This window comes from Bufo gargarizans, chromosome 4 (assembly GCF_014858855.1).
Source record: "Bufo gargarizans isolate SCDJY-AF-19 chromosome 4, ASM1485885v1, whole genome shotgun sequence".
NCBI classification, from domain to species: domain Eukaryota; kingdom Metazoa; phylum Chordata; class Amphibia; order Anura; family Bufonidae; genus Bufo; species Bufo gargarizans.
In genome coordinates, this window is record NC_058083.1 from 270,423,190 (window position 1) to 270,446,408 (window position 23,219).

General features: G+C 44.2%; 1 protein-coding gene across 5 annotated transcripts in view; it reads right to left on the minus strand.

Annotated features, from left to right (window-relative positions):
• The window catches only part of SNX14 (sorting nexin 14), a 64,721-nt gene that overhangs the window by 34,687 nt on the left and 6,815 nt on the right, over nt 1-23,219 (minus strand). For 3 of the 5 annotated variants that reach the window (XM_044288667.1, XM_044288670.1, XM_044288666.1), the window contains exons 6-19: nt 21,044-21,131; nt 17,177-17,261; nt 14,501-14,657; nt 13,381-13,456; nt 12,227-12,271; nt 12,051-12,131; nt 10,873-10,987; nt 9,253-9,408; nt 8,479-8,603; nt 7,868-7,926; nt 6,957-6,983; nt 3,316-3,448; nt 1,325-1,532; nt 1,114-1,197 (exon numbers count right to left, since the gene is read on the minus strand). In XM_044288667.1, the coding sequence (XP_044144602.1) occupies nt 1,114-1,197; nt 1,325-1,532; nt 3,316-3,448; nt 6,957-6,983; nt 7,868-7,926; nt 8,479-8,603; nt 9,253-9,408; nt 10,873-10,987; nt 12,051-12,131; nt 12,227-12,271; nt 13,381-13,456; nt 14,501-14,657; nt 17,177-17,261; nt 21,044-21,131 (1,439 nt within the window). The remainder of the gene's footprint in view (nt 1-1,113; nt 1,198-1,324; nt 1,533-3,315; nt 3,449-6,956; nt 6,984-7,867; nt 7,927-8,478; nt 8,604-9,252; nt 9,409-10,872; nt 10,988-12,050; nt 12,132-12,226; nt 12,272-13,380; nt 13,457-14,500; nt 14,658-17,176; nt 17,262-21,043; nt 21,132-23,219) is intronic. The other 2 variants (XM_044288669.1, XM_044288668.1) reach the window with 1 other exon arrangement.

Consider the following 23,219-nt stretch of genomic DNA (forward strand, 5'->3'; position numbering starts at 1 on the left):
AAATTTTGCAGCGCTCAGGAGGGATTATTTGTGATTTGTATGTTAACATAAGGGCACCATGGTTTGCATATTAGCAGGTCATGTGTTCTGTAAGCACCCCTTTCTAAAAGATTTCAAGGGTAGTGTTATGTATAAGGCATATATTTTAGACCGTCTATTGTACACTTTCATTGGCCTTAGTTTAGACAGTGTAGTTCAAAGTGTTTATCAAACAGAGCAAGGAGTGCAAAAAAAAAACCCCCAAACTATTGCTTAAAGTGCAGTGAGTAGACATAAGCAAGGCAGTCATGATATTTTAACAGGCAAATCCTCTAAATAGGAGGCTTAGAATACTTTCACACTAGCGTTATTCTTTTCCGGCACTGCGTTCCGTCCTAGAGGCTCAATACCGGAAAAGAACTGATCAGGCATATCCCCATGCATTCTGAATGGAGAGCAATCCGTTCAGTATGCATCAGGATGTCTTCAGTTCAGTCCCTCTTACGGTTTTTGGCCGGAGAAAATACTGCAGCATTCTGCGGTATTTTCTCCGTCCAAAATTCTGGAACACTTGCCGGAATGTCAGATACGGCATTCATTTCCATTGAAATGTATTAAAATCTGCATGTGCAGACCTTTAAAAATGTGAAAATAATAAATACCTGATTCGTTTTTCCGGATGACACTGGCGAGATGGATCCGGTATTTCAATGCATTTTTCAGACAAATCTGCATCCGGATCAGTCTACAAATGCTATCCGTTTGCATACAGATTTCCGGATCCGGCAGGAAGTTCCGGCGACGGAACTGCCTGCCGGATCCTCACAACGCAAGTGTGAAAGTACCCTTAAAGAGGTATTCCGATTTCTGACACTTCTGGTATATACACACACACACACACAGTATGCTATAAATGTCTGACAGATGCAGGTTCCACTTCCCAGCCCTGCACCTATCTCCAGGATGTCAATGGAGAGTTGACCACACAGCCATTAACTTCCATGGAAGTTCCAAGAATAGCCGAGTAATCTTACTCGATAGACCCTTGTTCTTGAGGTAGGACATTTATTACATATCCTCTAGATAGGTAATAAATGTCCCAGATGGGAATAACCCTTTAAGAACACAACATACCATGAAACTCTGTGAGTTTTGACTCTAAAACATAAAATTCTATATATTTCCTGTAGACGGACCAGCGTTCAGCGTCATGTCCAACTATAAAAAAAAAAAAGAGCAATTTAAATTATAAAAAAAATAAACTTAGCAAAAGAAACACTCTTTTACATATGAAGTTGTCATATGGGCTTTTTACAGAATAATACACCTTCACAGTGCTCAGTACCTGCTTTTCTGTCATTTCTCTCTACGTCTATACAAAACACTGGAATTCTCTCTTTTTTATCTCTCTTTTCAGGACACGCATCTTCAAAGAAATCTACAAATGGAATGCTGATATTCCATGCAGAGAGATTACGAGGTGTGTTCGGAGTGGTTGCGGTGAGAACCTCCACAGGAGAATCATCTTCTAATACCATGATGCCTTCTTCAATCTGAGAGAAGAAATACACATTCAGTGTACAATATGTTTCTATCTCCTTCCTAAGTAACCATCATTAAACTTTACATTTCAACTGTAGTCAGTTTCAGAAGAGAGTATTATGAGAACATTACTGCAGCCATATTATGGATGAGCCGACTGCAAATGACAGCATCGCGGAGATCTCTGATGCTGTAGACCTGCACTTAGGCCAGGAGACTAATCCGAAACACGGGTGTATAAATGTACCCAATAAAATGAAAGTCAAACTAGCTTTGGACTATGTGCGCACATGACTGAAACGCTGTGGACTTGCAGTCACAGATTTTTGCGCGGCAAATCTGCAGCACTGTACAGTACCTGCAAAGTGGGTTACATTTTACGAAACACACTGCATACAAAAAATGCAGCTTAAACTGAACTGTGATGTGGATTGGAAATTTGCAACCTATCAATTTATGCTGTGGATCTCCCCTGTAGATTTCACCCTGTGCAGTGTAATGGGCGAAGTTCGCAGCCATTTCCAGGGCAAAATACGCAAGTAAGGCCCCTTTCACACGGCCCTGGCCCCATAGAAGTGAATAAGGGTTCAGTGAAAAACGCATTGCATCCGCAAGCGTTTTTCACTGATGGTTGATAGGAGATGTTGTTTGTAAACATTACGTTTTTTATCACGCGCGTGAAAAACACATCAAAACGCATTGCACTAGCGCGGAAAAAAATAAACAACTGAACGAGATCGCAGAAAAATAACTGACTGAACTTGCTTGCAAAATGGTGCGAGTTTCACTGAACGCACCCTGAACGCATCGGGATGTAATCAGTCACGCTCATGTGAAAGAGGCCTAATACATGCGTTTTTCTCCTTTGTGTCGAGAGCCACAGCAGACTTTTCCGCTGTATTTTCAGGCATGTGTCCCACGGCTAAGTCCCAATGCTGCAGAGTTCTTTGTTAGTGGACTTTACAGCATATTCTAGCCTATCCTTTGCTAAGGGTTAAATATCCAGTTTAAAAAAAAAAAAAATTCGGCTATAAATGCATATCAGAGTTGACGTGCAGCTCTGTGGAGTCGGAGTTTGCTGCAGATTAGTAATTCTGTCACATGCAGATTATACAGATTGCTTGGCCAAGACGTTCAGATTTGTATGCCCTGGGACTGCTAGCGCCCAGGAGGAAGTCCCTTGATGCGCAGTGCCCTGTGCTTTCTGTGCTGAACACGCCGCAGTCTCAGTGACAGACCAATCAGGACACCACCACAGCCATCACTCACATACTGGGGCGTAGAGCATAATATATACTTGCTGGCAAATCAGTAATAGAGAAAAGGATAACGGACTGGATAAAGACCAACATATGCTGCAAGTCTCGCTGAGACCCAGGTCCAGCAGTCCTTAAAGGGGTTGTCCCCTTTATTGATTGGCAGAGGTCCGACTCCCGGCACCTCCACCAATCAGCTGTTGGAGCAGAAAAGCCTTCTCTTCAGTTTACTTGCTCGCCGCAGCAATTGCAGTGGTGAGGAGGTGCGATTACAAGGACGGTGTCCCCATTCACTTCTATGGGACGGCTCTGTCTGTTCAAGTGAATATTACAGAGCCGTTCCATAAGATAAGATGGGAAATGTAGCTCTTGTTCCAACAACTAAAATCTTGAAGAAACTTCTTGAGTATCATTACTTCTCATACAGGACACAATTCTAATATATGTAGTACATTATGTACTACACCTAGCTACATTACAGTAAAGAAAAAGATATCCGGAAGGACAAACGACAAAAAGTGAAAAAGCCTTTACGTACTGCATTCTCATCTCCCTCCGCCATCCCATAATTAGGTAGCATTGCTCCCTCCATCGTTGTGCTCTTAAATACGCCTTTTATCCTGCTGCCAATCCTCCCAATTCCTGAGGGCTCACCTCCTCTCTTTGTTGTCCTGATATAAAATAGAAATCACACACACAAAGCTTATGAGCTTTCACATCAGACCTCCAAATCTACTTCAGACATATAATTAAAAGGGTTCTCCAGTAACCCAACACATTTTGGCTGCCCTCCCCCCTAACCTGTGGAGGGAAGCACACTTACCTGCTGCTTGACTCCGATTCTTTCGGGCCACCGCTGCATCTGCTGTGTGCCATTCCCCACTTTTGAACTTCAGTCACGGATGGGGGGTCATGCGTGCCCCACAACAAATGACTGGCCACAGCGGTGGTCTCCCTTTAAGTGCGGGCACGTCTGCACTGGAAGTTTACATATGGGGACCAGCACGCGGCAGGAGCAGCGGTGGGCGAAGGAAGACAAAACCGATCATCAGGAAGCAGGTATTGCTTCCCTCCACAGGTCTGGCAACGAGAGGAGGTAGCCAAAATTTGTTAAAGGGTTTCTACCACCAGATTTGGTCCTATTTAGCTGACTGACACTAGCGATGTGCTAGTGTCAGCAGTCCATAACAGTGTTCTTACTTATCTGTCTGCTGCCGTTCACCTTAAAAACGTACTTTTATAGATATGCTAATGAGCCCCTAGGTGCTATGTGGGCGTCATTAGCACCTAGAGGGCTCCGTCCACTAACCATTTCAGCCACCCATCGCGTCCCTCTAGCCCGCCCCGCTCCTGTTGATTGACGTGACACTTCTCAGTATCTCGTACCAATTCCCGCGCCTGCGCCGTGCGCTTCTGTATTCTCCCGGCGCCGGATTCCTCACTGTGCCTGCGCCAACTACGTTACAGTGAGGAAGCCGGTGTAGCGTTATATTACCCTACCTCGTGAGATTTCCCTACCTCCTGACTTCCCGTCGCACTGTTAATGACGTGAGGAGGCATTCCTGAGTTTTAACGATCTGCGCATGCGCAAACCGACAGTTTATGGAAAATCTCAGCGGAGTTCAGATTTACACCGGGACACTGAGCATGCGCAGGAGAGCCTCAGTAGGGAAATATTACGGCCCAGTGTGCAAGCGCGGCTAACTCCGGCCAGCGCATGCGCAGTGTCCCGGTGTGAAGCTGAACTCCGCTGAGATTTTCCATAAACTGTCGGTTTGCGCATGTGCAGATCGTCAAAACTCAGGAACGCCTCCTCACGTCATTAACAGTGCGACGGGAAGTCAGGAGGTAGGGAAATCTCACGAAGTAGGGTAATGTAACGCTACACCGGCACCAGGAGTGCGGCATTTACTCACTGCGCCTGGGCCGAATACAGAAGCGCACGCGCGGGAATTGGTACAAGATACCGAGAAGTTTCACGTCAATCAACAGGAGCGGGGCGGGCTGGAGGGACGCGATGGGCGGCTGAAATGGTTAGTGGACGGAACCCTCTAGGTGCTATTGACGCCCACATAGCACATAGAGGCTCATTAGCATATCTATAAAAGTACGAACACTGTTATGGACTGCTGACACTAGCACATCGCTAGTGTCAGTCAGCTAATTAGGACCAAATCTGGTGGTAGAAACCCTTTAAAAGGCTGTACAACCCCTTAAAGGGATTCTGTCACCTCCCCTAACCCAAAATCGGATTTTAAAGCATACCTTGAATAGGTATACCTTAAAGCATACCTTGAACAGCTTACCTTGAATAGGCTGTGCTCTTCTATCTTGTAAGCCGTCCAGTAGTTTGAGAAAATCGACTTTTATGATTATGCAAATTAGTCCTGAAGGTGCCCAGAGGGGCGTTTTGTTCCCCTAAGTGTGCCCAGTAACGCCCCTCTTACAGTGCCCAGCCCGCCTAACCTCCCACAGCCTCTCATCCCTCTCCTCCCCCTCCCTCACGGCCGAACGAACTCTCGCACAGGCGCAGTGCCCACTGAAGGCTGCGCCAGTGCAATCTGCAGGAGACTGAGGGCAGGAGCTTCATCCTCGTCACTGGGCATGCGCCGAGCCCAGTGACGTCCGATGCTCACTGTTCCCTCAGTCAGCAGGCTTGTGAGGGAGGGGGAGGAGAGGGATGAGAGGCTGTGGGCACCATTAACACATGTGAAGAAAGATACATTACCTGTTATAATGATCATAGCTATAAGGTTAAAAATAATACAAAATAAGCACTGAAAAAAACAGTAGTTAGTAGGAAAAGGGGCACAGCAGAAGACAACTGGTATCTATTAACTCAGCCAAAGTTACACAAAAAATTGTGGTCACAATAACAATCTGCAGCATGTGTATACAGTTATGTTATAGGACAACTGGGTCATCCAGGCAGCCAAGCTAATGGCGTTGTCCCTATACAACAATTTATCCCCTAACCACGGGCAGATAGTTAATGGAGCAGCAGCATGCATACAAGTCCACCGTTCCATTTAAACTGGGGAACACAGGCCCGTGTTCTTGTGCTTGTCGGAGCCCTAGCAATCGGACCCCCGTAGATCAGACTTTGTGGATAGGGGATAAGTTGTTGTAATGGGACAACCCCTTTAAGACAAAAAAGATGCATTAAGGGATCAGTACCGGACATGCCATCCATTTACTTATTGGTCATGCATTGTGTAATGACATACTGCCTTCACAGAGGAGTCTAAAGGTTGCCCACAGGTTGTGTCTGGTATTGCAGCTCAACTCATTTGAAGTGAGGAGGAGTGAAAAACCACACAGAACTTGTGGACAGGAGTGATGCTGTTTTTGGAAGACTATGTGGACTGACACCAACACTGGGAGAGGTATGAAACGGTCTAAAAGTAAAGAAAAACTAAAGCAACAACCAAACAAAGCACAGCTTTCCTTTCGTATTCTAGTCTTTAAAAAAACAAAACTAAAGCTGTGCTGTGATTGGGCAACAAAGACGATTTTTCTTTTTAGCCAAAATTGGTTCTTTTTTTAGATCTATAAAACACTGCAGGCTCTTCATCATGAGCAGTTCGAAGTAAAGGCAGTATATTGCTGTTTAAAGGGAACTTGTATCCTATTTTTAACCCTTCGTGGCACACACGACATATGTTTTGCCATAAACAAAAAAAAATATGAAAAAGATTATGCTCCCTTTCAAACAATAAAAAATTATGCTTTCATAATACCGTGCATGAATAGAATTAGTGACCGATTTATATATAGTATATAATCCCCGGATGTAACACTTGTATGCCATCTGTCCACTCAGGTCTGATCGTTCAGTAACAATATTGCTAAAAATGTCTTTGAAGGGTAGTTCCTATTACATAATATTATAAGATGTCGCTAGGATAAGCCACAACATTATGGTTGGTGGAGGTCCAACCTCCTGGACTCCACCAGTAATGAGGGGCGTCCCACCAATATCCTAGTGAATCCTGGTGCATCACTTGTAAAGTTCATCACTGGTGGTATTTGTACCATGAATGTACTAACTAGGAAAGGTAGAAAATAGGACACAATTCCCACTGAGGACAAAGGAATTCACACAGGATATATAGCACGAAAAGGCAGCCACAGGACTACACAGTGAAGCAATTCCAACATGCCTGTGTGGAAACTCACCGTATATCATCCAAACAGAGGCTATTTCTGCAATAAGTATATATAATTCACAATCAGTGTTAGATATGCTGCTTCTTCGTGTCTTTGGATGGGAAATCTACACACCTTTTTACTAGTTCTTGGCAATAAATGCCCCCTTTTAACATACTAGGTGACCATGCTAGTTTCAACAAGGGTGTGAAGGTCCAGTCACCAATATCAGAATGGTGAAGGACTGACTTCAAGCACCCCATCCGATGAGCTGTTTTGCCCTCATCAATTCTTACCTGCACATCGTCTACATTGTAGTGGCAGGGCAGTGTAATTACAGCAATGCATCCCACTCACTTGAATGGGAGCTGAAGCTGTAATTACAGTGCACTGCCGCCGCTACATGGGAGACAGCATGCAGGTAAGCAATGAAAAGGAAACAGCAATCTCCCGAGCACCGTGGCCCCTTCAAACAGATGATTGTGGGGGTGCCAGGAGTAGGACCCCCACCGATCTGATATTGATCACTTATCCTGATCACCAATATAACAAACCTGGACAACACTGTTAAAGAAGCATTTCCCGAAAAAAATAAAAAAATATATACACTTAGTGATTAATCAATGTCACTTCAGCCTCTGGTATATCTTGGTGAGACTTTCTTGATCCCAAAGAGTCTGCTGTGTGGAGTGGAAGTCAGGTTCTCTACTCAATCTTAGAGACTGACATCAAGGCTCTCATAGGAATAAATATGGTGCAGACCAATTGATTATGTATACCACAACATTTACAAATGTGGTAGGCGGATTTAAAAAAAATTGTGAATGCCTCTTTAGTGAAAATTCTGAAGCGGTAATAAGGTAACAAACTTATCAACCAAAGTATTATGCCCATATTCAAAATGAATATTCCACAAGTAGTATAGTCAATTGAAAACATACCTGTTGAATTTTGAGTTGCGTGTAGGGGATTCTGCACCTTCAAGCAACTGCCCAAAATACTAAGCAAAAAAGGGCAGAAACATTTTTAAAGATTTTGTAAAAATAAATAAGTAAAGCACATTACAAAACTTCATGGATGTCCAATGCTGGTGTGTCAGCATGCAAATGGCCATAAACAAGCATGTTCCTCTGAAGAGAAAGATGTTGGCTAACTTTAAAGGCATTGCCTAGGATTAGAAGAACATGGCTGCATTCTTTCAGAAACAGCACCACACCTATCCATAGGTTGTTTCTGGTACTGCGGCGTGGGAGCTCAGCTGCAATATCAGACACAGCCAGTAAAACAGGTGTGGTACTGTTTTTGTTACAAAAAAAAAAAAAACATGCTTAGTCTTACCCTTGACAACTCCTTTAAGAATGCACCCTGAGGCACCCAATCCACACAGCACCACAAAAATACTGTGCTCTAGAAAAAGGTCCCATGATGACTGCCATAAAACGGCCTTATCAGTGTGCTGAGTATCTACTGGTCAACTTCTGCAGTGCTTGCTCCTAGGTTTGCGTTGCATGGGTACTGTAACAAATACCTGTTAGCAAATACCACTACTTACCTCATCACTGTGACAAAACATAGGAGTGAAAACATTCTCAAGGAGGGAGAGGACGTGCTCATAGGCTTCAAACAGGCATCTCATAGTTTGAAGCTTCACCACTTCTTTGTAGGGGCCTTCTGCAACTAAAATATGAGGAATAAAAACATGTCCTAATTTAACTGGGTAATCAATCATCATCACTGATCCAGCAGAAGACAGAATAAAATATAGCAAGCAAAGATAGGCGGATATCTCACAAATGGGAATTGACTGTGAGACATCAACCAAATCAAGGTGCTGGAAGGTATGTCAGATATTGTGCCGTTCATCCATTATTTTTGTATGAGACAAGGCAAAAGAACCAGAAGATTATTAAACCTACTGTAAACTATTTGTGTACTTTCCATGTTCTCAATACGCACAAGGCTCAATTGAACAGTGCCTCTGAAAAACACATGAGGAACATACAAAACAAAGCAACCAGATGGTTACCTAAATGCACCTCCATTGGTCATCTAATAACAGTAACAAATTCAGCGCTTTACAATTGGGGAGCCATCAAACAAGTAAAATGATAGGGAAGATGCAAAGTCATCTGGGTGGGTCCACCTCAGGGAATTGTCATGCGTCTCGCTGTAAATCACGTCTTGAAATTTTACACTTGTCAGCTCTGTGGAATGCTCTGTCTTGACCTACTGTAGGCAACAGATTTCAGAAGAGAACCTGCGGACAACAGACCCTACAAATCTCTCACTATGACTAGAGGTCTTGCTGGAACATGTTTACACTTACTTCTTTGGATTTCATCCACGATGAAAGAGTCAAATCTGATTTTATCAATGCTTTCTTCCAAGCAATATGTAAGAAAGATCTTCTTAACTTCTTTATGAAGATCAAGCAATTCCTCCTCAGACAGCTCAGGCTTTAAAATCTTGTCATTAAACTCCTCTATAAAGAAATTGTCTATTAAAATTCTATTGAAGAGCTTTCCCTGGCTTATTTACAGAAGACAGTCTTAAGAAATGTCATAAATATTAGATTGGTGAGGGTCTGACTCCCGGCAGCCATGCTGAACAGCTGTTTGAAAGGGCTACAGTGTTTGGTGAGCATTTTGGACTCTTCACTGTATACTAGGCACATTGCCCTAACCTCCCAAGGATTCCTCTTCGGTCCCCTGACGTCACAGTGATGCGGCTCAAAATCCCGTGTCCTCTGCTGTGCTTTGCGCAGTACATTTCCTTTGGTGAACTATTGCCTCAGGTATATGTTCTGCGCAGGTGCAGAGGCAATAGCCCGCAAAAGAGAATGTAGTGCGGAAGTGCAACAAAAGGTGTCTGCACAAGATTTGGAGCCACATCACTGTGATGTCAGGGGAGAAGGAAGGAAGCCTTGGGAGGTTAGGGGAGGGGCAGATATCTGAGAAAGGTGGCACACTTAGGCACTTTGAAAAGAAAAGCCTGCCCAGCTGGGCACTTGGGAGCCAATTTGCACAGGAATAAGAGTTATTTTCCTGGACATTCAATGACCAACAAAATGTCATACAGGTATGTTTAGCATGCTTTTACCGCATGCTGATTGCCAGTAGTTTAATTAGTGAAAAGTCTGTGACAGACTCAGTCTTTCACAACCCTTTAGAGAAAGATATTGGTGACCTACCCATAGGATGTATCATCAATATCAGATTGGTGAGGTTCCACATCCAGCACCCCCACTGATCAGCTGCTACCTGTAGCCGCAGTTCCAGAAAGTGAACACTGTACAGAGCTGAAACAGCACCGTGTAGTGGTCGTTCTCAGGTACTGCAACTCCCCTCACGTTCACTTCACCGGAAAAAAAAAAAAAAAAAAAAAAATCTTGGGTGGTTTTCAGGGAGGCGGCTGTCGAAAACAGCTGATTGGTGATGGTGCCAGGTCTTGGACCCCACCGATCTGATACTGATGACATACTATATACAGGTTATTAATGTCTTAGTCCCGGAAAAAACTTCAAAGAGCAGCACTAAAATATACAGAATATAATACAGAAAAAAAAATAAAAGGCTAATTACAAACTTCAAATAAAATTTGAACCAAATTAACATTGTTAATTTGTCTGTATACATACATAGATCAGCCATCACACTTAAACCATCCTGTATAATATTGTGCACCCCATTTCCATGAGATAATTAATGCTATTCGCTTCAACAATCAGTGATTGTAACTTTATAGCCGACTGATGGATGTTTTTTTTTTCCCTTTAACAATATTTTTTGTCCCCCCAAAAAATTTGAGATGATACAAAAAGGTATTTTAAAGGTCATTTTTGCATAAGACTTCCCACATTTTTCACTTAACATCACATTGCAAGTAATCTCCTTGCTAACAAGGCCCCTCCAAAGATATATTTTATTAGGGTACCTCAGCGACTTACCGACTGTCAAGCAAAACTGTAGAACGTGTACAGCTCCTTCTTGTTTCAGAAAACTCATAAAGCGGAAAAGAAGATCCTGCTCTGCCCTGATCTCCTTCAATTCTAGTTTCAGAACCTTGAAAACAAATGAATCCACTACAACATTCGAAAGCTTGTCCAAAAATACATACGGTAAAGTAAAGATGATAGTCCGGCACAACAAGAATGATGTGGCAAAAATGTTAAACGCATTCTGAGGCGGACAAGAAAAAAAGTAATGAAGTAATAATATCATTGAAATAACATTAAAGGGATTCTTCATTTTTTTTTTTATCTTAACCTACACATCCGGAACAGAATAGCCCTTAAACATTTTACAGAACTTGAACATAGGGAGAGAGAGGTCAAGTTCATGATCGATTATATTCTTCCCCTTAGACATGGTAACTGGTGACCCATGGAGGAGATGAAGGACATCATTAGACAAGATATGTTGTCTGCTTTGGTGGACCTTTCTTTTGGCCCTTCTTCGTCTGGGAGGCAGCCAAATTTAGCTTCCTTTGGATAGGTCATCAGTATGTGATCAGTGGGGGTCTGATAACAGGGACCCCAGCCAATCCCTGTTTGAGAAGGCATCGGCCTTTTCACAGATTTGCCTAGGCCAGGATGCCCAAGCGCCGGCCCTCCAGCTGTTGCAAAACTACAACCCCACGCATGTCCAGGCAGTCTACAGCAAGGCATGGTGGGAGTTGTAGTTTTACAACTGCTAGAGGGCCACAGGTTGAGCATCCCTGGCCTAGGCCATATGACGTCACTGTACATCGGCCACATGGCCCAGGTGCAGCTCACCCGATTGAAGTGAATGAGGCTGAGCTGCAATACCAAGCACAGCCGCTATACAATTTGCATCGCTGAGAGAAGGCTACTGTGAGAGCTGGTGCCTTTTCAAACACCTGATCGACAGGGGTCCTGGGTGTTGGACCCCCACTGACCAGTTACCGATGACCTCTCCAGAGAAGAGGTCATTAGTAAAACATCTTGGAAACCCCTTTGAGCACAGTGGCATTCTGTGCAAAATTTTTCATAAAAAGCAATTGGGAAAATGTTTTATAACAGATGCAGTACAAATGTAATCAAAGGAGTCCATAGCCTTTAAATAAATCATGTTCTTTTTAGGTCATTTTAAGCATGGCAAGTACCGAAGGATTCTTGTTTTTAGGCTCTGCAAATTTTTGAAGGAATGGTACCAAAGTGGAGGTTGGCTCTGTGGCTTCTTCAGGCTAAAACAAAATTAAATGGACGCTTGTTAAAAAAACGAAACAAAAAAGACTTTGAAGACTAGAAGAGTAAATAGTATCACAGAAACGGTACTTACAGGACTATTATCAATGAAGATGAGTAGTAAGCGATTAACATTATCCTAGGGGGAAAAAAAACAGATATTCCTTAACTTTAAGGATGGATAACTCAGACACATAAAAACATATCAATTAGCTTCTGCGTCTGACGGCCACATCCCTGGAGCGACCGCAGCTCATCTGAGCCACACTCAAAGTAACATAGTGATCTATGAGTATGATGCTCTGAGTGCCAGACCAACCGTGGGTCTATTACAGTAACCCCTTCAGGACAAGGCCAATTTTCATTTTCTCACTTTCATTCCCCACCTTCCAATAGCCATAACCAATTTTAACTTTTTGGTCTGCATAGCCATATGACGGATGTTTTTTTGTAATGGCACGATTTAATTTACGATTTTTTTTGTGGTGGGGGGGGGGGGGGCTGGGGGGGGGGGGGCTGGGGGAAAGGGGGGGGGAAAAAAAAAAAAAAGGGAAATTTTTTTATTTGTGGGTGAAATTGGGAAATAAAAATGCAATTCCACCAAGGTATTTGGGGTTCAGTTTTACAGCATTCACTAATAATGCTGTAAAAAAAAAAATATATATCATCTGACACCCATAACAGTTTTTTTTTTCCCTCTAGACAGCCATGTGAGGCGGTGTCATGATGAAAAAAAATTGCAGCTGTTTTTATTTGTATTTCCATTATGGCATTCATCGTGCCTGACAAACATTTTTATATTTTATTAGTTCTGACATTTTCACTTCAAACACCATTCAAGCACCATGGATGTACAGCTATGCCCAAGTGCACTATGGGGTTAAATGAGAAACACACACTGTCCTAAGGTGAAAGTATACTTCCTACAATTAAACATTTTGGAGCACTATACGCCTGGCTTCAGTTTTGATGCAGTTTTTTTTAGCCAAGCACAAAAGAGTGAAGAAAAAAAAGTGAAGAAATGTCCTTAGGTTATACTTTATCAGGAGGCAGCATATGCAAACTAAGACTATCCAGAAGAGTCTGTCCGTACTTCCACGTCCCACATACTAGGATACTCGCATTTACTACAGTCAGTGGAAGTGGAGCAGCACTGAACAATTACAAAGATCCATTCTAGCATGTCAGCATATACTGTATTATACACCTACAAGGTTATAAATCTGCATTTTACTCATTGAAACCTACTGGATCAGCCAAGAAGTCCATAGAGGGGAGCAATACAGAACCAGAAAGAATCTCTCTCAGAAGCAATGTCAGAGGCCTGAAGAAATGAACATACAAAATACAAATACATAAATGTGTTGTCAGCAATGGACACATCTTCAAAATGATTATACTCTCATTAAAAGAAGTTTAAATGTGTTGTCTGGTGCAGATAACACCTATCTATATGCCCTATTAGAAGAGCCAAGAGAGTAAAGTCTCATTCACACGTCTGTGTCCATGCTCAAATACATGAAAAGGTGGTCAGTGATGCCTCTGTGAAGTTGTCCGTGTGTCATCTGTGTTTTATGGACACTGTGCAGCTGAAAATGGAATTTTCAAAGCATCTCTTCCTAATGATTCGTGAAACAGGGATGAAACACATATGGCATCAGTGGTTTTCATGGACCGATAGACTATATTGGGTGTGATGGAACTGTGAACACGGACAAAAGAGCATGCTTCCGTGCTAAAGCACAGATGTGTGGATACACACATTAAAGTAGAACATGTATAGCACACGTCTATGGAACACAGACGAGTGAATGAGACTTAAGAGCAGCTCCATCCTGATGAACTGGCCCATCCATGCTTTACATTCAAATGAATGTCTGTCATGCAATATTGAATTATCTTTGCAGCAGATGGTTGACTACACATACAGTGGCAGCCTTACATGGCCATAATATCAGATAGTTGGGGGTCTCAAGAGCACAGACCCTTAGAGAAACCACTGGTTTTAGAGATGTCTGTCCTTAAAAGGGTTCTACCGTTTGTTTTAACTGATGATTTATCCTCTGGATAGATCATCAGCATCTGATCGGCGGGGGTCCGACACCCGGCACCACCGCCGATCAGCTGTTTGAGAAGGCAGCTGCACTCTAGCAGCGCCGCGGCCTTCTCACTGTTTACCGCTGTCCCAGTGACGTCACAACTAGTATCAACTGGCCTGGGTCCGGGTGTCGGACCCCCGCCGATCAGATGCTGATGATCTATCCAGAGGATAGATCATCAGTTAAAACAAACTGCAGAACCCACATATAGATTCTGGCAGCTCTAATCCTTGATCACAATAAACTGAAAAGCAAAATGTGCAATTCACCTGCTGTCTGTTGCTTTTGGTGGTAGAATAAATGGAAATAGAAGTTCAGTAAGTTTTCGGAGGTAGCAAAGTTCATCTCTGCGACTTCTCAATGCAACATGAAGATCAGGTCCATACTCCTCTAGTGCGGCTAGCTGTAGATACTCAGAGTTTTTTACTAAATGGAAATAAATAATGCCATTTAAAAAAAAAAATATATATATATATATATATATATATATTTATTTTATTTTTTATTTCAACCAATAGTTTCTCTGCCAGGTAACAATACAGAATGGTCACCACTGTCCTCCTCCACACTGCAGTGGTCAAAGGCACAGCCTAGATGTGGTTCACATTACCGTTTGAAATTCTTGTATCCTGTCCTAGCAGAAAAACTGAAATGGCTCAATCAGGCATATTCCGGAGAGCAATCATTGATAATGAGGGTTTCTGGCAAGAGTAGCGGCATTCTGCTGGACAAAATACAGCTGCATTCAGTGGTATTTTGTCAGGGAGAATGCAGGTATTTATGTCGGAAACCCAGTGGGCCCTATTGTAGTAAATGGGCTCCGCCGGACACTGGTAGTGTCTGGCATGTGCCAGATCCGGCAACTGGAAGATAAAACAATGATGTCAACGTAGTCTTACTATATATTGACACTAACGATAATGGTGTGTATAACAAATAATAATCTTGCAGTAGATGTTACCATAAGTACAGCTCAAGACTCATCAATGTATTCTAGACTTATTCACACAGCGCAGTATTAAAGAAAAAGTCACTTATGCCCTTTACTTAAAAGAGGTTGTCTAATCTGAGACATTAATTGCAGATCAATAGGACATGTCATAAATTTTAATTTTAAAAAGGTGCAGGTCTCACCCCTGGGACTCACTTCTATCTCCAGAATGGGGTCCCACTGTGAACAGAGAGCATACCACACATGCTCGTCGTCTTCTCCGGGACATCCAAAAATAGCTGAGCGCAAGTGTGAACTCCCATAGTGGTAAACTGAGCGGTGGCCATGGATGCCCAGCTCACTCTGTTGGGCCACTGTTCTAGGACCTGCTTTTATCAGACATTTATGGCAGGGCTCGACAAATTTCCTTTGAATCTAGGAGCCAGCTAAAAAGGTTAGGAGCCAGTTTTTTTTTTTAACCTCATAAGGCTGCATTTACACGTCCGTGGTGTGTTGCGGACCAGCGAATTGCAGGTCCGCAACACACCAGCCCGTCACCCCCATAGAAATGCCTATTCTTGTCCGCAAGCTACAGACAAGAATAGGACATGCTCTATCTTTTTGCGGAGTTGCAGACCGCAAATTCGGATGCGGACAGCACACTGTGTGCTGTCCGCATCCATTCCGTACCCATAAAGAATGAATGGGTCTGCACCTGTTCCGCAAAATTGCGGAACGGATGCGGACACATTTTGCGGACGTGTGAATGGAGCCTAAAGCTGTATGGGAGGGAAGGCGGCTATGGTGTCACACTATATAATAGGCAGCACAGCGGCAAGCACAGTTCAAAATAGTGGTGGCTTGGTGCACATAAGCAGACAGCAAGCACAGTTCATAAGGAGGTGCCATCATAGCCCCCCTTTATGAACTGTGCCAGTGCCACCTTAGCCCCTCCATATGGACTGTGCCTGCTGTCTGCCCCCAACTCTGAACTTTGGCATTTCAGTGCACACTGCTGCTAACTTACTGTGCACTTGCTGTTGCTGTCACTGTGTGGCAGAGCGGCAGGCAGAGTAGATCTTCAAACAAACTGAATCCTGGAGGAGACGATAAGTCACTCTCTCTGCAGGATGACTGGTGTCTGGAGGGTGATGCTGGTTCGCGGTCACGGCAGTCAGGTCAGGTCACAGCAAGGCCAGCAGCAACAGTAGTCCCGCAGCACAGCCGGCTCAAGTTCCTCTGCTGGGTGCACGGCTAGCTAGCAAATCAACCAGCACCCAGCGGACAGAAGCGCTCTAGGCTGCAAGCAGGGACTGTGACTGCCAGCGGAACATGGACTGTGTAAGGGGCCCATTAGAACACAGGGGAAGCGGTAAGGAAGGACCAGGACAGACTGTGCGAGTAGCGGTCCTCTTAACTGCAGTGAGCCTGAGGCAGTAGCGATCCTCTTTACTGTTGTCTGTGGCGGGAGGGGCGGACCTACCAGACGCGGACTCGTGCATGACGCCGCGTCTACTGTGAACTCGTGCGCCCGTCTGGCTGCTGGAGTGCTGGGCGTATTTTGCATTATATTTTCATGCCATGACAAATACCCAAGGCGCCAGGACCAAATTCCTGGTCGCCATGGCGACCTGGCGCCCGGGATTTGTCGAGCCCTGATTTATGGCATATCCTATTGATATGCTATAAATACCAGTTTAAAAGATACCTATTAATTATCTAGAAAATTATGTTAAAAAAATTAATAAATGCTATCCGGGTTCTGTTCAAATCCTTTAGGGAACAATTTTCTAAAATGCGCCTGTTCAGATTCTGTCTCCTGGCACTGATCTAGGACTGAAAAGTCCCAAAATCGGTGAAGAGAGTTGCATTATGTCCCAGTTGGTGCCTACAGATTTTTAAACATTTTGATGTGTATATATATAACATGACCTAATCAGTACGGCATAAGAAAATAGAGTCAGACACTGCTGGGAACATGTGTAAAAGTGAAAAGCAAGAAGGCTCACGTTACCTTTCTGCCTGGCTTTTGAAATGATTTCAATATGTTTCATAGCAGCTTTCAATAGTTTCCTTGTTATAATAGATGGAATATCCACCTATAAATGAAAAACCATAAATAATACAATCTGCAGTCTTAGCCCTCACACGGATTAGCCCGAGCTGCGTTTATTCAAGCAGAGCAAGGCAATGCAGGATTACACGAGTCGGGCTCAGGCAGTACACCGGCACGGCCACTACACAGTAGATTTAGGTCCCTTTCACACGGGTGAGTATTCCGCGCAGGTGCAATGCGTTCACATCACGCATTGCACCCGCGCGGAATACTCACTGGTGTGAAAGGGACCTAAATCTACTGTGTAGTGGCCGTGCGGGTGCAATGCGTGATGTGAACGCATTGCACCCGCACTGAATCTGGACCCATTCATTCCTATGGGGCTGTGCACACGAGCGGTGATTTTCACGCATCACTTATGCGTTGCGTGAAAATCGCAGCATGTTCTATATTGTGCGTTGCGATAATCGCAAGTGCGGATGCGGTGCGATTTTCACGCATGGTTGCTAGGAGACTATCGGGATAGAGACCCGATCATTTTATTATTTTCCCTTATAACATGGTTATAAGGGAAAATAATAGCATTCTGAATACAGAATGCATAGTAAAATAGCGCTGGAGGGGTTAAAAAAAATAAATAAAAATAAAATAAAAAATTTAACTCACCTTAATCCACTTGCTCGCGTAGCCAGCATCTCTCCTGTCTCTTTCTTTGCTGATTGCAGTCAAAGGACCTGTGGTGACGTCACTCCGGTCATCACATGATCCATCACCATGGTAAAAGATCATGTGACGAACCATGTGATGACTGGAGTGACGTCACCACAGGTCCTTTGACTGCAATCAGCAAAGAAAGAGACAGGAGAGATGCCGGCTACGTGAGCAAGTGGATTAAGGTGAGTTAAATCTTTTTTTTTTTTTTTTTAGCCCCTCCAGCGCTATTTTACTATGCATTCTGTATTCAGAATGCTATTATTTTCCCTTATAAACCATGTTATAAGGGAAAATAATACAATCTACAGAACACCAATCCCAAGCCCGAACTTCTGTAAAGACGTTCGGGTACCAAACATGCGCGATTTTTCTCACGCGAGTGCAAAACGCATTACAATGTTCCCGCAACGCACCCGCACATTTACCCGCAACGCCCGTGTGAAAAAGGGCCTTAGCCTTTTGCTCTGTCCACTGTTATGTTTCAGGTGCTGCCAGCTTCCGCGCAGAGTGGGTCAATGGGGGTGCTGGGAGTCACACTTCCACAAATCTAATATTGATGACTTATCCAGAGGATAGGTCATTGATATCTAAAAAGGTGGACAACCTCGTTAAATGGACTTTCCAGCACTTTAATCCAATCCTCAGGGCAGGCCATCAATATCAGATCAGCAGGGGACAGTCACTCCATATCCCCACCAAGTTGTTCCAAAAAATAGCTCCATCCATTGTGGTGCGGTGTAGTTCTGGCGCCTGCTTCTGGTGCCAGAGTCACAGCAGAACAGCTAGTCAGTGGGGGTGTTGGCCCCCTGTCAATCAGGCAGTGATACCCCGTCAATATGAAAGTGCTGGACTACCCATTTAAGGCTAAAATTAAAGCACCAACTATATTTATTTGAGACATAAATTCATAATTTGCAATTGAAAAATGACATTTTGGGATGTTTTTATTTTTTTTCAATATTAAAGTGACAGTAAGGTCCCTTTCACAAGGCGAGTTTTCCGCCCAGGTGCAATGCGTGACGTAAATGCATTGCACCCGCACTGAATCCTGACCCATTCATTTCAATGAGGCTATGTACATGAGAGATATTTTTCACGCAACACTTGTGTGTTGGGTGAAAATCGCAGCATGTTCTATATTCTGCGTTTTTCACGCAAAGCAGGCCCCATAGAAGTGAATGGGGCTGCGTGAAAATCGCATTGCATCCGCAAGCAAGTGCGGATACAATGCGATTTTCACGGATGTTTGCTAAGGTGATGATGTTAATAAATAGGGATGAGCCCCGGGACCCCATTAAAGTCCATTTACTTTATTATTTTCCATTATAACATGGTTATAATGGAAAACAATAGCATTCATTAATACAGAATGCAAAGTAAAATGTCCATTGAGGGTTAAAAAATAATGAAAAAATTACTCACCTCATCCACTTGATCGCGCAGCCGTTATCGTCTTCTTTCTTCTTCTTGCAGGAGCTGCAAAAGGACCTGCGCTGACGCTGAAGAACCTTCACGGATGTCACCACGTGGTGAGCGCTGTGACATCAGCGCAGGTCCTGCTGAATGAAGATAAAAGGTTCTTCAGCGTCAGCGCAGGTCCTTTTGCAGCTCCTGCAAGAAGAAGAAAGAAGACGATAACGGCTGCGCGATCAAGTGGATGAGGCGAGTAATTTTTTCATTATTTTCTAACCCTCAATGGACATTTTACTTTGCATTCTGTATTAATGAATGCTATTATTTTCCATTATAAACATGTTATAATGGAAAATAATAAAATCTACAGAACACCGAACCCAAACCTGAACGTCATTGAAGAAGTCCGGGTCTGGGTACCAACATTCAGTTTTTTATTACGCGCGGGCAAAACGCATTAAAACGCTTTGCACTCGCACAGAAAAAAAACACTGAACACCACAACTGCAGACAAATTGCGTGTGAACCCGCCCACAACGCATCCGGACTGAATCCGGCACGCTCGTCTGCAAGGGGCCTTAAAGGGCATTCTGGTTGCATCAAATAAATATTAGTATAATGAAGGTCTCCACTTGCTATCACCCAACAGGAACTTACATTGTTTAATTCTACTGGATAAAATTCCAGTCATCTGATGGATGAACAGTTACACTGTCCTTTTTAGTTATACACGTGTATCATAACTTTTCATCGACCCAATTCTGTAGCTCGTTATGAAAACTGCAATACCAAAACATGCTGCGGTTTTATCTCCGTCCAAAAAGACAGAACACTTGCCGGAATGCCGGATCCGGCATTAATTTACATTGAAGTGAATTAGTGCCGGATCCATCATTAAGTGTTCCGGCAAAAAGGATCTGGCATTCCAGTCGGCGCATGCGCAGACCGAAAAAAAATGCAAAACAAATTTATACTGGATCCGTTTTTACAGATGACACCGGAGAGATGGATCCGGCATTTCAATGCATTTTTCAGACGGATCCGCATCCGAAACTGTCTGGAAATGCCATCAGTTTGCATACAGTTTTCCCAGAACTGCCTGCCGGAATCCTCTGCCGCAAGTGTGAAAGTACCTTAACAAGTCAACTTTTTACATCAATGCCAATATAGTTTTTAGATTTTCAATGGCTCCTGGTGCTGGATCACATTTGCATTGTGAAGCCAAAAAGGCCATGCCTGAGATACAGTAAATGTACAAGGCAGACCTGGGTGCCTTTGCATGGCTGCTGAGCCACCTCCATCCGGTTGAGTTCACATCTACATCACAGACTCCGTCAAAAATGGCAGACAAAATAGTGCAACATGTAGCAATGTTTGGTCTGGTAAAATAATGGACCACCTTAGAGTCAATGGGGTCCAAAGGACACTGCTGAGACGGATCAGTTTTTCACTTCAGTCCATTTTTAAGCTGCTATGATGGAACAGAAGAACAGAATGCCCTATGGAGACGTGAACACAGTAGATGTTGGGGTCACTATTGACCATGGCGTCTAAATGAGGTCAATGCTCAGTTATCTCCATTCCTACTCTGTACATTTATGACACTATCAATCCTTCCAGCATGGTAAAAAACAGCTTCAGTGTGCTAAGAGGTTACACATATAAAATGACACACAAAGAAATAAATCACGTGATCACCTTCTGTATCCTTCGCACAAGAACTGATGCAAAGAATCTCAATGTCAACCTCAGTTCATCCACGGAAGATTCATCTTCTGTTATGTCACTGCCATGAGTTAGAACAGGTAAGGTCAATACTGTGAACTGTAATATAAAATCTTTTACATATGGGAAAAAAATGTTAGAAAGGAGTGACCGAGACCACCCTCCATTTCTGTGCTCCAAGCAGTTATAAATGGCTATCAAATAGCCGTTATAGAAGCACCTTGCTGGCTGGTTTTAAGAAGGGCATCTAAGAGATGGCTACATGGGCACCTGGTCACTGCACACCCACAGACCAGCTCATGTAATACTCTGATCAGGAACTGCCAGGAAATGGGTATAAAGAAAAAAAAATATTGCGTGCTCCGAGAGAACCGTTTTGTGCATAAATGTTGCCATCAGTGTTGGTTTTACTATAATGTGGAGCAAACAACACAACCCATGAACGTGAACATCTGTGATTATCAACACTTAAAGGGAACCTGTCATCAACTTTATGCTGACTGTACTGAGGGCAGTATAAAGTACTGACAGAAATGCTGATGTCAGCGATGTGTCACACATCAGCTAAAAGTAAGTGGTTATGGGGGATCCTGTGGGTGACACTTATGGGGGATCCTCTGTGGGTGACACTTATGGGGGATCCTCTGTGGGTGACACTTATGGGGGATCCTCTGTGGGTGACACTTATGGGGGATCCTCTGTGGGTGACACTTATGGGGGATCCTCTGTGGGTGACACTTATGGGGGATCCTCTGTGGGTGACACTTATGGGGGATCCTCTGTGGGTGACACTTATGGGGGATCCTCTGTGGGTGACACTTATGGGGGATCCTCTGTGGGTGACACTTATGGGGGATCCTCTGTGGGTGACACTTATGGGGGATCCTCTGTGGGTGACACTTATGGGGGATCCTCTGTGGGTGACACTTATGGGGGATCCTCTGTGGGTGACACTTATGGGGGATCCTCTGTGGGTGACACTTATGGGGGATCCTCTGTGGGTGACACTTATGGGGGATCCTCTGTGGGTGACACTTATGGGGGATCCTCTGTGGGTGACACTTATGGGGGATCCTCTGTGGGTGACACTTATGGGGGATCCTCTGTGGGTGACACTTATGGGGGATCCTCTGTGGGTGACACTTATGGGGGATCCTCTGTGGGTGACACTTATGGGGGATCCTCTGTGGGTGACACTTATGGGGGATCCTCTGTGGGTGACACTTATGGGGGATCCTCTGTGGGTGACACTTATGGGGGATCCTCTGTGGGTGACACTTATGGGGGATCCTCTGTGGGTGACACTTATGGGGGATCCTCTGTGGGTGACACTTATGGGGGATCCTCTGTGGGTGACACTTATGGGGGATCCTCTGTGGGTGACACTTATGGGGGATCCTCTGTGGGTGACACTTATGGGGGATCCTCTGTGGGTGACACTTATGGGGGATCCTCTGTGGGTGACACTTATGGGGGATCCTCTGTGGGTGACACTTATGGGGGATCCTCTGTGGGTGACACTTATGGGGGATCCTCTGTGGGTGACACTTATGGGGGATCCTCTGTGGGTGACACTTATGGGGGATCCTCTGTGGGTGACACTTATGGGGGATCCTCTGTGGGTGACACTTATGGGGGATCCTCTGTGGGTGACACTTATGGGGGATCCTCTGTGGGTGACACTTATGGGGGATCCTCTGTGGGTGACACTTATGGGGGATCCTCTGTGGGTGACACTTATGGGGGATCCTCTGTGGGTGACACTTATGGGGGATCCTCTGTGGGTGACACTTATGGGGGATCCTCTGTGGGTGACACTTATGGGGGATCCTCTGTGGGTGACACTTATGGGGGATCCTCTGTGGGTGACACTTATGGGGGATCCTCTGTGGGTGACACTTATGGGGGATCCTCTGTGGGTGACACTTATGGGGGATCCTCTGTGGGTGACACTTATGGGGGATCCTCTGTGGGTGACACTTATGGGGGATCCTCTGTGGGTGACACTTATGGGGGATCCTCTGTGGGTGACACTTATGGGGGATCCTCTGTGGGTGACACTTATGGGGGATCCTCTGTGGGTGACACTTATGGGGGATCCTCTGTGGGTGACACTTATGGGGGATCCTCTGTGGGTGACACTTATGGG